This window comes from Hyperolius riggenbachi, chromosome 6 (genome assembly GCF_040937935.1).
Source record: "Hyperolius riggenbachi isolate aHypRig1 chromosome 6, aHypRig1.pri, whole genome shotgun sequence".
NCBI lineage: Eukaryota > Metazoa > Chordata > Amphibia > Anura > Hyperoliidae > Hyperolius > Hyperolius riggenbachi.
Genome location: NC_090651.1, coordinates 113,713,969 through 113,729,781, shown reverse-complemented (window position 1 = coordinate 113,729,781; position 15,813 = coordinate 113,713,969). Strand labels below are relative to the sequence as shown.

General features: G+C 44.7%; 1 protein-coding gene across 4 annotated transcripts in view; it reads left to right on the top strand.

The window, feature by feature from the left end:
* CCDC18 (coiled-coil domain containing 18) overlaps positions 1-15,813 on the top strand; it is a 104,974-nt gene that overhangs the window by 4,336 nt on the left and 84,825 nt on the right. For all 4 annotated transcript variants that reach the window (XM_068239788.1, XM_068239787.1, XM_068239786.1 and 1 more), the window contains exons 2-3: positions 3,122-3,256; positions 12,004-12,163. In XM_068239788.1, the coding sequence (XP_068095889.1) occupies positions 3,122-3,256; positions 12,004-12,163 (295 nt within the window). The remainder of the gene's footprint in view (positions 1-3,121; positions 3,257-12,003; positions 12,164-15,813) is intronic.

Genomic DNA, 15,813 nt, shown 5'->3' with positions numbered 1-15,813 from the left:
ATTTAAACTGTAATTGAAATAGAAAATATGATAAAATGTTCTATTTCTCAGATAATAGACATCATAAATAATTTATACATACAGTAATACCTGTGCTCAGTCCACAAAAATGAAATAAACCAATCAAAATGAGTTACTTGTGCTGCTTCAATAAAGCAGTCCCCGTATTTTTAAAGTCAGATATACACATCTGATTGTGACTGTATATATGATGTGTACACAGGAATCTCTTATATATACTAAATAACATTTATGCTGTAAGAATAAAGCCTGATGTGTAGCTGTGTCACTAATAGAGATTGTCAATGAGATGGAAATAATTCTGCGCTGATGCTGGTTTATGCAAATGTATGCACTCCCTTTGCTCATGAAATCAAATCCTTTAATATGTTGTTAAAATTTGGTTTGCTGACTACAAATTAAAGGGTACCTGAGACGGATGAAAAGAAAAGTTTTATACATACCTCAGGCTTTCTCCAGCCCTCTTCAGGCTAATCAGTCCCTCGCTGTCCACATCCACCACCTGGATCTTCTGCTATGAGTCCCAGTAATTCAGCCAGTCAGCGCAGTCCGGCTATGTGCCACTCCCACAGCCAGGAGCATTCTGCACCTGCGCAATAGTGCTGCGCAGGTGTAGTACACTCCCGGCGGCGGAGTGTGTGCATGTGCACTACGCCAGACTGGCTCAAGTACCTGGACTCATAGCAGAAGATCCAGGTGGCGGAGGGGGACAGCGAGGGACTGATTAGCCTGAAGGGAGCTGGAGGAAGCCCCAAGTATGTATAAAACGTTTTAATTTCATCTGTCTCAGGTTTACTTTGTTACACAGTAGGACTATACTCTACATATGCACTCTCCACAGAGCTGCAGGGAATCCACTGAGAATGTTGTGCACATTGAACACAGAGGTGTTGTCTATCACCCATAAACCTGGTTCAGATTGTGCATGAAGAATGTGTAATAGAGGAAAAATCTCCTCATTCCCCTGCAGAGTACCTGCACATCACTCTTACATGTACCCACAGTTATATTGCCTAGGGCAGGGGTCTCAAACTCAATTTACCTGGGGGGCCGCAGGAGGCAAAGTCAGGATGAGGCTGGGCCGCATAAGGAATTTCACAATCGCGGCGCATCGCCGCCTCTGCCCGCCCCTCTCACTCTTCCTTCACAGAGAGGGGCGGGGAGAGGCGGCGATCCGTGCGGCGATTGACGTCAGGAGGGGGGCAGAGCTGCAGCTGAAAGCTCTGCCCCTTCCAGGAAATGCCGGCGGATGCCCCCCGGGTGTTTTGGGGGCTCTGCAGCCCTTGTTTAGCGGCGGGGATGCGGCGGATTACTTGGGAGCACTGAAGTGAACTATAAGGAAGCTTTTGCTGGTGAGGGCCACAAAATATTGTATCGAGGGCCGCAAATGGCCCGCGGGCCGCGAGTTTGAGACCCCTGGCCTAGGGCCTGATAGATGTTTTTTGTTCCGGTCTGTACCTTGTTCAAGTACTCTTACCAAGGACTAGTTTTAGTCTATGACTAAAGGGAATAAATATGGCAGTCTACATATCCTTCTCACTTCAGTTGTCTTTTAAAATTCCTAAGCGTTGGCAGTTAAGAGACGAATTTCATGTTACATACTTTCAATCAACAAGACTGTAATATGCAAATTAGAGGAGTTGGAGTCGAGGAGTCGGTGGAATCCTAAACTGATGAGTCGGAGTTGGTGGATTTTTGTACCGACTCCACAGCCCTGCGCACAAGTATAGGTTGCGCAGGCCCAGTATAACGAATGAGCTTGTGCACAGCTTTCGCCTGTTTGGACCATATTCATCGAAACGGTACAGGGAAATTTGGGCGAACCATGCGCTGCCATAGGTGGTAATGTGAATTATGGCGGCACCCGCCCATTAATTTGGATGCTATCAAAGGAGCACAGTGGCCTAGTGATTAGCACTCTTGCCTTGCAGCGCTGGGTCCCTGGTTTGAATTCCAGCCAGGTCAACATCTGCAAGGAGTTCGTATGTTCTCCCTGTGTCTGTGTGCGTTTCTTCTGGGCACTCTTTTCCTCCCACATCCCAGAAAAAAACATACAGGTAAGTTAATTGGCTTTCCCCCAAATTGTCCCTAGACTAGGATACATTCACTACACGATACATACATAGACATATGACTATGGCAGGGATTAGATTGTGAGCGCCTCCAAGGGACAGCTAAGTGACATGTCTATATATACTCTGTACAGCGCTGTGGAAAATGTCGGTGCTATATAAATACTAAATAATAATAATTTGGCCACCAGCAATAGCGGGTGGCTGAATTGCGTCTTTCCCTTGAGTCCATGCGGCCTGGAGGGTGAATACTAATTAACGCTGCCGGGACTTTTGCAGGAGCAGGGTGAGCAGTTTTTCTGCTTCACCTTGTGCCCAAATTTCCCTGCACTGTTTTTGCATGTATGCCATATTGATGGTCGCGCTTGCATGCTGAAGACACTGAGGGACACAGCACTGGAACTGTACGATGTAAGGATCAACACACACCATACAATCTTGGTTGTTCAATCTTACCACTTTCATGTAGTAAGAGCTTATTCAATCAATCATTCAAGGTATTTTCAATCTGTTGGCCCTTATACTACATACGTTTGGTAAATCTGTACAACTAAGATTGTATGGTGTTTGTTGAGGCTAAGAAGATACAGGAATTCTCTGGATCATCCAAAGGCTTCCCACTACTGAGGTAAATTTCTAACTTTTGCTTATTTTACAGACTTCAAGAGTGTTTAAAAATGAACAGATGGTGTGAATTAGTTTTCTCTTGAGTGTCATTAGACCAGTCTGATCTGTTGGAAGTGGACTATTACTGTAGATATTCTCTGTGCTCTGAGGCAAACAGATGTGCTGGCAGAGGCATTGCGGCCCTCTGTACTTACACTGGATTCTCAGCTGAGGTGGCTGAGCATAACTGGCGCCACCTCTACTGAGAACCATCCAGCATGTGTACAAGACATACTGTATGTGTGGTATTTGTGTAGTGATATGTTCTGAAGTGGAAAGTAATCATACCAATTTTTATCCATAGCATGTTTATTACTTTTTTTTAGCAAAAATAGTTACCCGTTAAATATTTTTTTTCATAGTGATGTCCTCAGGGAAATGGAATCGCGTCCATCAAAATATGAAAATCATCGCTTATCAGAGGAGAATGCAAAGTCAAAAAAACAATTCATGCAGAAAGAGAAGAGCTTGAGAAGCCTAGGAGGTCACATCTCTGGGTATGTTTTATGCAGTATAAAAATAAAATGTTCCAAACAATGGCCATACGTGAGGGGTTTTTTTTGTTTTTGTTTTTTTGCTATTTATTCAATAAAAATACTGTATAAATATGTTAAATCAACGTAAAGGACCACTATCATAAATACAAAATCTTACATTTAAAATACATGTGTACACATACACATAAGATGTACATTTCTCCCTGCATTACAAATTACTTTTCTTCTGTGTTGCTGTTGCTTATAGTACAGTCCTGGCCAAAAGTTTTCAGACAAAAATATTTGAAATTAGAAAAGTTGGTGCTTGAGTTTTTTATAATAGCAATTATTTGCATGTACTTCAGAATGTTATGAAGAGTGTTTAGATGAATTGCATAGTCCTTCTTTGCCATAAAAATTAACTGAATCCTGAAAAAACCTTTCCACTGCATTTCATTGCTGTTATTAAAGGACCTGCTGAGATAATTTCAGTAATCGTCTTGTTAACTCAGGTGAGAATGTTGACGAGCACAAAGCTGGAGATCATTATGTCAGGCTGATTGGGTTAGAATGGCAGAATTAACATTGTAAAAGGAGGGTGATGCTTAAAATCATTGATCTTCCATTGTTAACCATGGTGACCAGCAAAGAAACGCATGCAGCCATCATTGCGTTGCATAAAAATGGCTTCACAGGCAAGGATATAGTGGCTACTAAGATTGCACCTAAATCAACAATTTATAGGATCATCAAGAACTTCAAGGAAAGAGGTTCAATTCTTGTTAAGGTTTCAGGGCATCCAAGAAAGTCCAGCAAGCGCCAGGATCGTCTCCTAAAGAGGATTCAGCTGCGGGATCAGAGTGCAACCAGTGCAGAGGTTGCTCAGGAATGGAAGCAGGCAGGTGTGAACGCATCTGCATGCACAGTGAGGCGAAGACTTTTGGAAGATGGCCTGGTGTCAAGAAGGGCAGCAAAGAAGCCACGTCTCTCCCAAAAAAACATCAGGGACAGATTGATCTTCTTCAGAAAGTATGGTGAATGGACTGCTGAGGACTGGGGCAAATTCATATTCTTGGATGAAGCCCCTTTCCGATTGTTTGGGGCATCTGGAAAAAGGCTTGTCAGGAGAAGAAAAGGTGAGCGCTACCATCAGTCCTGTGTCATGCCAACAGTAAAGCATCCTGAGACCATTTGTTCTGTTTCGAATTCCCGCTTTATGTGTGAGGCATACTCCAGAAGACCCAGTCTGTATAGCAGTATAACTCCACACTGATTTAGAAACCTCCACAGGCAGTTTACTCGATGAAATAATGACTCCAAGTATAATCTGTAGTATCTTTACTTGCGTTGAAAGCATACAAAGATGTTTTTTAGAGCATATTCATAGGTAAAAATACGATGCGACTACAAGCACAGCAGGATCTCCTCACTAACTGAACTCAACTGTTGCAGAAACATCTAGACAAGGCTGTTGAGCAGGGAGTTACAGTTGGGAAATGCTAAATAACTAAATCTTGCAGGGGGACTGGAATATACTAATACAAAGAATATAAATACTGTTAAATAACATTAAAGGAGGCTGTTGTGACAGCACACCATTCATGTGTGGAGTTGCTTCTCATCCAAGGGAGTGGGCTCACTCACAATTTTGCCAAAAAACACAGCCATGAATCAAGAATGGTACCAAAACACCCTCCAACAGCAACTTCTTCCAACAATCCAACAACAGTTTGGTAAAGAACAGTGCATTTTCCAGCACAATGGAGCACTGCGTCATAAGGCAAAAGTGATAACTAAGTGGCTCTGGGACCAAAACGTTGAAATTTTGGGTCCATGGCCTTGAGTCTCAAAACTTTTGGCCAGGTTTTTCACTAGTCCATCTCCTCATGGGGATTCTCGTTATTTTATTCTTTCAAAAAAACACTCCCTGGAATGGATCTATACAAACATGCCGGGCCAGCTTTCCTACTTGCTTGCAAGCTATTTTGGCAGTTATATTGAACAACTGCTGTTCAGTAAGGCTTTGTTCACATCTAAAATCGAAATCGCTGATGGCAGCAATTTATTTTTTTTTGAGCCTTACGATCTTGTGCAAAATGCTTTTGTAAGCGCTTTTGCAGTTTTTGCACTTTTTGATGTCAGTCGGGAGGTGAACTCTTTGACCTGGAAAAGAATAAATATGATGTATTTATTTTTATTAACGCGAACGCAATCGCAGGATTAACCACTTAATGTTTACAGTACAGTATATCTACTCCCCTACAAAACTTCATCTAAGCCTCAGGGGAGTAGATATTCGTAACTCTGCTACAATCGCCGCTGTGCGTGCTCTCATGTGCTCACGCACTAGTTCTTACTGCTACATGTTAGCCCAGAGATCAATGAATGGGAATGCAGTTCCCATTCATTTTTCTAGTTCCCTGTGTCCATGATCGCACATCAATTAGATGCCTGCGGTCATTTGTAAACACTGTAACTTACACTTACACGCATTAGTTCCTGTTTGTGTACTAAAAGCATGCGCAGGAAGCTAATAACTGAGGGCCTCTTGTGGCCAAAAAGTAAAATTACACCTACAATCATTTACTTTAATAAAGAGACCTGCACATAATTTAAAATTAACCCCTTACCTCCCACTCTCTCCCATAAATGCCCAAATAAAACTTTTGCATTTAGAAAAAATTATAAAATAAAGTAAAAAAAACAAAACGACATAAATACTTTAGGGACTGAACTTTTTTTACATGTATGTCAGGAGGGTATATTACTGTTATTTTTTTAAATTATGGGCTTATAAATAGTGACAGGAGCAAAAATAAAAACCTGCACCATTATTTCCAAATAAAATATTAGCGCCATACATTGTGATAGCAAGATCATTTAAATGGTGTAATAACCAGGACAAATGGGCAAATAAAATACGTGGGTTTTAATTATGGAAGCATGTATTATTTTAAAACTGTAATGGCTGAAAACTGAGAAATAATGATTTTTTAAATTTTTTTTCTTAATATTCCCATTAAAATGCATTAGAAAAAAAATAATTCTTATCAAAAGGTACCACCCAAAGAAAGCCTAATTAGTGGCAGAAAAAACAAGATACAGATCATTTTGTTGTGATAAGTAGTGGTAATGTTATTGGCAAATAATTGGGAGGAGCGCTGAAATGTGAAAATTGCTCTGGTCCATAAGGTAAAAATACACTCAGGGCTTAAGTGGTTAAACACAAAACGATTTGTGAGCGTTTCTGTTTTTTCTATACCTTCTATCGTAGCAAAATCGCCCAAAAATGGTACATGCTGCACTTTTGTGAATGGAAAGCAGACGAAATGCGCTGATATTAACTATCCCATAAGGATTCATTGCACAAGGTATTTTAGGAAGTTTTTCAAAGTCGCTGGTGCTCAAAAAAAGCGCAAAACGCCCTAGGTGTGAACAAGTCCTTAGTGCTTTTGAAAAGAAACCCTGAGAATTACCACTCAGCAGCTGCAGCCTAATTGGTGGCTGCTGAGCTCGGGGCAGGCTGTGGCAATGCAGGCAGAGGTTCCCAAAGAGCTTCGGAAACATAGCTGCAACTGCATTTCTGAGGAGGGGGGTGGAGCATCACCTGTGTTCCAATTATGTTAGATCAGGTAAGTATTTCTTCTTGGGACCCCTCTGATCCTGCAGCATCAAGACAGAACCTGGCATGACGGGCTCTGTTCTTTTTATGCTGGCGGTATTCTTTCATTGTGAGTACAGATCACTCCCGTTTTGTTTTTTTTCCCCTGAGGGTCCAATATGTACAGACATACAAAACAGACAGATTGGGCCTTGATCCCTTGGGTGACAGTTTGGAGCTGAGTGATGTACAGAGGCGTCACTAGCCAATAGACTAGCGACGTGTCACTTGCTGGAGGGGGGGGCTTGACTGAGATGCTCTTACAGGCGGGGTGAGTGGAAGAACAATGAGCTTGGGGGTTGGGTAGGTGTTGAACATTGCTTAAGGCTCCAGCATGCTGTATTTTACACACACCAGAGCTCTACAGATATTTATTTATTTATTTGTATTTATTTATTGTATTTATAAAGCACCAACATATTACATAGCGCCAAACTCTTGGTAGCGAGGACTACAGCTGAACATAGTCTTATTTCCCTATTTGTGCCTAGTATGTGAAGCAACATTTAACCCTTCCCACTACCCTTAATTATCGTTCAGTCCAATAGAGTAGATATAGCTCCGTGCACAGGAATGGCTTTATGTTTTAAACACAGAGTGCAGAAGGCCAATACCTATTGCAACAGTTCATGTCAAAAAAGAAAAGAGGCCTTGCACATCACTAAAACTTCACTTTTAATTAATCCAGATAAAAGGCATACATTACATCTTCTTTGAGGTGGAAAGAGAGGTACAGACAGATAGGGAGGTCGACATCCGTTTCGCGCCGTTTATGTGTAGTGGCGCATCATCAGGACGTCCTGATGATGCGCCACTACACATAAACGGCGCGAAACGGCTGTCGACCTCCCTATCTGTCTGTACCTCTCTTTCCACCTCAAAGGAGATGTAATGTATGCCTTTTATCTGGATTAATTAAAAGTGAAGTTTTAGTGATGTGCAAGGCCTCTTTTTCTACCCTTAATTATCTTTATAAAGGGTTAACTGAAAGAACAAAGGAAATATTCTTCTTACAGACAGGACAGCGTAATGACTACCCATGAATTTGTACTCACACTGGGGTGGGTATGGGGAAAAAAATAAATGCTTTATTTAACTCTGAGCTGCAGGGGTGTGGAGCCAGTACAAAAATCATCCAACTCTGACTCCTCAGTTTGTGAAACTTCCAACTCCGACTCCAGGTACCCAAATTTGCTCTGACTCCTCGACTCCGACTCCTTAGTCTAATACCAGAGCTGTGGATTTGGTACAAAAATCCTCTGACTCCAGACTCCGACTCCTCACTTTATGAAACCTCTGACTCCAAGTACCCAAAATTGCTCTGACTCCACAGCCCTGCTGAGCAGAGAGGCACTGTAGCTGCTGTCCTGGCCACAAAGAGCTAATAAGTAATGCTTTTACATAATGATAGTCATGTTAGATTGTAGGTAGTGAAGGAAGTAGATACAAGTTAAGTGGAGAGAGCCAGAGACCAGAGTGAGTGAGATTCAGCAATACGCACTCACACCACTGTCCTGTAATTAGGATGGCGTACAAAGAGGGAGAGCGTTCGTATTGCCTGAGGGTTGGTGTACTGTATGTGAGGGATCACACACGTGATTTTGACTATACAGCTTGATAAATGGCAGGTAGCCTGAAACAGCGGGCTGTTGCTGTGAAGCCTACTGTGGGACATGTGGTGGTACCAGCCTACTACTCTTCTTCTATCTCCTGTACACATGGTCTCTCGGTGCAGAGACAAAAGTCTTGGGCATACCTATTTATCCTCTGCATGAGTACCACCCTGCTATCGTTGTTTTTAATAAAGGAAAAACTGAACTAGGGCATTATCTTTCTCCTGTTTTTCTGGGACAGGAAGTGACTGCTCATCTGCTGCCTAATGCTGGGTTTACACCATACAATTTTCTGTTAGATTTTCTGTTAGAATGCATAATTAGATTATTTTCTGCAGAGAATGGTCATTATCTCTGGTGCATTGTCTTCTGTTTATCTCCTGCTGAGTAGAACAATTCCTAATTCCTCGCCAGATAGATGGTAAGATAGATACATTTCCAACATGTTGAACTTTATCTATCTGGCAGATAAATCTAATGCTGGGAATACACGGGTCGATCCTGCGGCCGATTAGCCGCCGGATCGACCCCAGCCGCTTGTCCCCGCCGGCACTTTCCTTTCAGCGCTCGATTCCCTGCCATTGTCCGCCGGTGGGGATCGAGTGGGCGGGGGTCGATCGGCTTGATCGGGCCAGCTGAATATTATCAGCTGGCCGGATCAGCTGGTCGATACACGGTACAGAAACGTACCGTGTATCCCCAGCATAACAGAAAATTGTATGGTGTAACCCCAGCATTATGCTGGGCATACACGGTATCGAGCCAGCGCGTCACCGCTCATCCACATGTGCGTGCGGATTGATTGCCGCTCGTTCCCGCGGGCGCTGCTAATGAGCCGCTCGTTTCTTGCCATTGTTCTCCCCGCCAGTATCGAGCGCAGTATCGATCCGGTGGGGTAACGGACAGGTTGAATATTATCAATCGAGCCATCAGCGGCTTGATTGATAATATAAAACTTACCGTGTATGCCCAGTATAAAGGCCCATACACACGTCGGATTTCCGCGAACGACGGGTCGTTTGAACGTCCCGTCGTTCGCCCGCTAAATCGGGCGTGTGTACAGACTGTCGTTCGCTTGATAAGAGTGAGTTTGAGCGATCCGCCCGGTGTGCTGGTGTGGTACAGTATCAGTACAGTACAAATACACTGTACCTCTCCAGGTAAAGTTTCAATGTCTGCTACTACTGTGGAGTGGATGCATGGCATTGTTAGATGAATGGCAACATATCCACTGTCCAAATAATTGCTCTTGTTGGGGTTGTTTTTTTGCTTAACTTCTTCTTTTTTTTTTTTTTTTTTTTACTGGCAGACACTGGCCTCTTAAGGACCAGAGCCTCCCCCCCCCCTGTGATATTATGATTAGCTCATGGTGATCGCAGGGTCAAGATAGGAGCCAGTGAAATTGGCTCCTCAGGCACATGGGACTCATTAGATGGCTAAATTGAGCAGCAACAGAAGCTCAATAGCGGCGGGAGCGCACACAGTCAGATTTTTAAAATCTATTGGCTGATGGGTGATGTTACTGTGACTTATCTTTAAAACAAAAGCAGCCAGACCTGGGCACAACACTACCCCTAAAACAATGGTCAAAGTGTTGTCTGACACTCACAAAGGGAAGTGGCTACTACTCTCACATAGAGACCAATCTAAAAATATTACACCGCACATACCAAGCCCCACATAAAATCCACAATTTTGACCCATCTAAATCCAAATATTCCTTTTCGTAACTGTGGTAGAATTGGCACACTCTCCCCCACCTGGTGGTTCTGCCCAGTTGCTCGAATCTTCTGGGACCAGGTTTCAGCTCTCATAAATTCTGCGCTTGAAAAGGCATTACCTCCTGATCCGCTTCTCCTCCTACTAGGTCACAAGCCAAAAGGATGGAAATCTCCTCAGCACCGACTGGCCCAACACATAGCCAAGGCTGCCAGAATACATCTAGCCAGACAATGGCTTTAACCAACTCTCTCTCCTTATCCCAAACTAAAGAAATCATAAACGATATACTTATAAATGTGCGCCTTCTAGCAATTGTCAATGATTCTACTATACCATTTACCAGAACCTGGCAGCCCTGGCTATCTCTGGCCGACACCCAAAACATCTGAAGTACTGTTTTATCTTTCCCCCTTGTGAGCTTACTCAATGCCTGGTTGAAGAAATCATCCCCTTCTCAATATTTGTAGATTCTGTAGTCCTCAAACCCATAATTTTGGCATGTCTATAGGTGGCCATACACTCGTTAGATTAGCAGCAGATAGATCATCATATAGATTTTTAATCTATCTCATGCGTTTAGGAACATTTTTTACTAGGAACTGATTTCCAATAGATTTCAGTATGAAAATAGATCTGATGGCATTTTTTTGCCATCAGATTTCCATTAGGTCCAATGCAAAATGATAAGCAATCTCAACAGAGCGACCTAGATTTTCCAGCATGTCAGGTCGATTGAAATCGATCAAAATCGGCCGCAAATCGATCGATTGGTCAATCGATTTGCGATTGATCGGTCGGCCGCTAATCGGCTCAGTGTATGGGCCACTTAACTTGTTTTGTCTTTGTCTCATCCTTTAACCACCCTGGCGGTTAATTGTTTTGCAGCGCTCGGCTGCAGGTGGGTTTTTTTCACTTTTTTTTTTTAATCATGTAACGCTAGCTACATGTTTCCCCCTTCCCTGCGCTATCCCTCCCACCCCTCCGATCGCTGCCGGCGACCATACCCAACAGGAAATCCCGCTCTGAACTGGATTTCCTGTTAGGGATTCCCTCGTCGCCATGGCTGGCAACGATCGGAATGACGTCATGACGTCAGTTGGGTCCCGATCCACCCCTTAGTGCAGCCTGGCGGTGATTGGCCAGGCTGCTCAATGGGTCGGTGGGTGGCCCCTCTTTCGTGGCACGTAGCGGCGGATTAGCGGCGAGCGGTGGCGATCGAGTAAAACACGCAGCTAGCTAGCTGTGTGTTTTCAAAAAAAAAATTTCAAAAAAGACTCACCAGGGGCTGAGATATTCAGCCTGGCGGTACTGGACGAGCTGAGCTTGTCCATACCACCAAGGTGGTTAAGCATATCATTGTAACCATGGCCCCACTGGGGCAATTATAATGCATATTAAGTATTGTTGTTGTTGTTTTTTCTCTTTTGAAAATAAAAACTTTTTGAAACTCAAACAAAAGCAGCACAACTTAATTTTTGCAGCACAAACGGACACAAATGTAGCACTAACCTCACACGATGGAATTTTTGTTTGTGTTGATTTTAGGGGCGCAGCTTCAAAGAGGCACCACTACCCCCCTACCCCCCCCCCCCCCCCCCCCCAAAAAAAAATGCTTTGCTTTTCATATACATACTTGTTTGTTTGTTTGTTTGTTTTTCTTTATATAATGTTTCTGTGTTGTTTAGGAAATGTTTTGGGCAAGCAGGGCAGTCCTTCATTATTATCTAATCTTTCTTTCAATTGCTTTCTTTCCCTCTTGTTCGTTGTATCAGTGACAGCAGATTGGAGAATTCCCTGAGCGAAGCACCCGTGGTTCTGACTCTAGAGGATCTGGGACAACCCGGCCATCCCCAGCCTAGGGATTCTGTTTCTATGCAGAAACACAGCACAGGTGCAAGTGGTCGGGATCCTGTAATGAGTGCACAAGATAAGGTGTGTATCTCTCTATTTATATGTCAGCATGTCCCCTGAGACAGCAATAGAGGTCTTGCAGTATGGCAGTGGAATCTAAAAGAAAAACAATAATACTTGCTTGTCATTTCTTGCCTGCCTTTTTTCCTGCAGTAGATGAGATAAGCTACAATGTATTGCCAATAAAAAGCTAAATTGCTATATATATTAAAAATGATTAACTCTGGATTCCAAAATATGTGGCTTGGACTTGAATCCTGCCATAAAATGTCTGTTCTTCAGCAGATGGATACTGCTTCCTTGTGATCTGCCTTGTAAGGCGCCACCTGCATATTTCAAAGATGGAATCACCTGATTCATGTAGTACAGCACTGACCGCTTGGCTGCTGTTAATCATGGCACTAAACTGCCAGAACTAAGTGCTAGCAAATGCTAACAATTCAACCCCACAATATTGGCTCTGCCCTAGCCCATGCTCAGTACTTATGCTGTCACCTTATCTTTGATTAGCATTTGCTTCTCCCTACCTGTGCCTACAGCATACAGTATCCCCAACCCTGGCCGTGGGTGGGTAGGGCCGCCGAGCTGAAGGGGATAGCACCCAGGAAAGGAGCCAGCGGTCACAGCGGAGGGGAGGGGTTCACCCCCACTCCTTCACCTAGGTCCCCCGTCTCCGCTCCCCCTCCAGCTATTTGCGCTTAATGTAATGAGCAGCGAGCAGGGAAGCAATTGCAGTAAGTCACGCAGCGAGCGGAGGAAGGAAGTAGGTAATTGCTTCCCTGCTCGCTGCTCATCACATTACTTTACATATGGCGCAAATAGTTGGAGGGGGAGCGGGGACGGGGGATCCAGGTGAGTGAGGGGAGGCAACCCCCCCTCCCCGCCGAATTGCCTGCTGCCACCCCTTCCTGGCTGCTACCCCTCCAGGCTACCTGGGGACACCTATGGGGGGTGTTGAGGGGAGTAGACAATCCGGACCTCCCTCCGTTTTTGTGTGCAAACTAGCCTGTCAAGAGGGAGATCCATTTTTGTATTGCCTTTCACTACCCCTCCGTGTATCCGTGGTCCACAAAGTCCCGACAAATCCCAGCTCTCCGTTCATTTTTTCAAAACGGATCTCCCACATCCATTTTCTAAAGAGAATCTGTACGCTAGAATTCTTACAATAAAAAGAATACCATTCTATTCATTATGTTCTCCTGGGCCCCTCTGTGCTGTTTCTGCCACGCCCTTATGCAATCCTGGCTTGGAATTGCCAGTTTTTGGCAGTGTTTACAAACAAAAGACATGGCCTCTAACCAGCTTGTGATAGGCTGAGAGTAGCTCAGTCTGTGACTCACACAGAGCATGCAGGGGGCGTGGAGAGGGTGTGTATAGCTTCTATCCTATCACAAGCAGAGCTACACATTCCAGCCTGAGTGCCTGAGCCCGACAAAGCCGTCAGAGGAAAGAAGATTAGATTATACAACAGAGATAATACAGCCACTGTGCAACTAGGAAAAGCTGCAGTAATCCAGACCACATTAGAACAGGTATAGGAACTTATAGGATAGAAGAAATAAGGCTGAAAATTTTGTTACAGAGTCTCTTTATAGTGTGTGAAGATGGCCGCTATTTGGTATCCGTGGCTCCAGTTTTGGTCCGGGCCCAAAAACAGAGCCACGGATACGTTTGTAGCCTTCCTGGCGGTATTGACGAGCCTGGCTCGTCCAGCAGAAACATGCTGAAAGCGGTATTGACGAGCTGAGCTCGTCAATACTGCAAGGGAGATTTCCTGTTTGTCTGCCCCGCCGGCTTCACTTTTCCCTCATCAGAGGGGTTCCCCAGGATGGCTGGATGCCTGACTGCACGCTGCGGGTAGCGATCTGTGCTACCCCTAGCGTGCAGAACTAGCATCCAGCCACCCTGGGGAATCCCTGAGCAGCGGATCAGCGGGGCAGAGTTCTGCAGGGGTGGTGGGGGCTCCCCCTTCTATGCGGTGGGCGGGGGGTCCCTTCTATGCGGCGGGGGATTCCTTTCTGTATGGGAGTAGTCCCCCTTCTGTACGGGCTGGTGGCTGGGCAGGGACTCAAACCCCCCCCCCCCCCTCTGTGGGTGGCCTCTCTCCCTCCCTCGTACCATCTCCTCTCCCTCCCTCCCGATACCCTCTTCTTCAAACCCCCCTGATCTGAAGCCCTTTGAGGGCTCTCTCCAGCGGTGGCAGCAGCACTTCCTCCTCCATCGCCGAAGTCCCGGTCTGTTTAGTTACAGTATGAGGCTTGGTGACCTCACCAAGCCTTGTACTGTAACTACACACCGAGAACGAGACTTCTGCGATGGAGCAGGAAGTGCTGCTGCCGCCGCTGGAGAGAGCCCTCGGGTGAGTAGACCTCAAAGGGCTTCAGATCATGGGGGTTTGAAGAAGAGAGTATCGGGAGGGATGGAGAGGAGATGGTACGAGGGAGGGAGAGAGGCCACCCACAGCCCGCCCGCATAGAGGGGGGAGTCCCTGCCCGGCCACCAGCCCGTACAGAAGGGACCCACCGCATAGAGGGGGAGCCCCCGCCCGGCCACAAGCCCGCATAGAAGGGGGACAAATCCCATACAGAAAGGGACCCGCCCACCGCATAGAGTGGGAGCCCCCCATAGAGGGGCTTCAGACGGGGAGCAGGGAATCGGGAACAGGGACACATCTGGCTACCTATAACTGGCTACCAACAACTGGCTACACACCTGGCTACCCTTACATCTGGCTCTACACCTGGCTACCCTTACATCTGGCTCCCTATACATCTGGCTATACACCTGGCTACCCTTACATCTGGCTCCCTATACATCTGGTTATACACCTGACTACCCTTACATCTGGCTCCCTATACATCTGGCTACCTATATACCTGGTTACACATCTGGATTCCTAAAACCTGGCTACCTATATACCTGGCTACACATCTGGGTCTTATACTCACCATTGGCGTGCTGATCCCTCGTCGCGTACCTCTGATTGCTTACCCAGTGCCTTCTTCCATGTCCCTTGGCGGATTTTGCTTCTCCCTCGGCGATGACATGTCCCCCACCGATCGGCGTTGATGACACCAGGGTCACACAGTGTCAACATCTTGCAGCAAACACTTTTTTTTATTGAATTCAATACAATAACCTGTATTGCATTCAATATTAAAAAAAAAATTTGATTGATTGGAAAAAAAAATGGTTGAAAATTATTGGAAATTAATTGAAACACTTTTTGCACGGAAATCCTGGGGAAATTGAACACCAGGGTGGTTAAAACAAGTGTGAACCGACTCTAAGCTCCTATATACAGTGGAGGAAATAATTATTTGACCCCTCACTGATTTTGTAAGTTTGTCCAATGACAAAGAAATGAAAAGTCTCAGAACAGTATCATTTCAATGGTAGGTTTATTTTAACAGTGGCAGATAGCACATCAAAAGGAAAATTGAAAAAATAACCTTAAATAAAAGATAGCAACTGATTTGCATTTTATTGAGTGAAATAAGTTTTTGAACCCCTACCAACCATTAAGAGTTCTGGCTCCCACAGAGTGGTTAGACACTTCTACTCAATTAGTCACCCTCATTAAGGACACCTGTCTTAACTAGTCACCTGTATAAAAGACACCTGTCCACAGAATCAATCAATCAATCAATCAAGCAGACTCCAAACTCTCC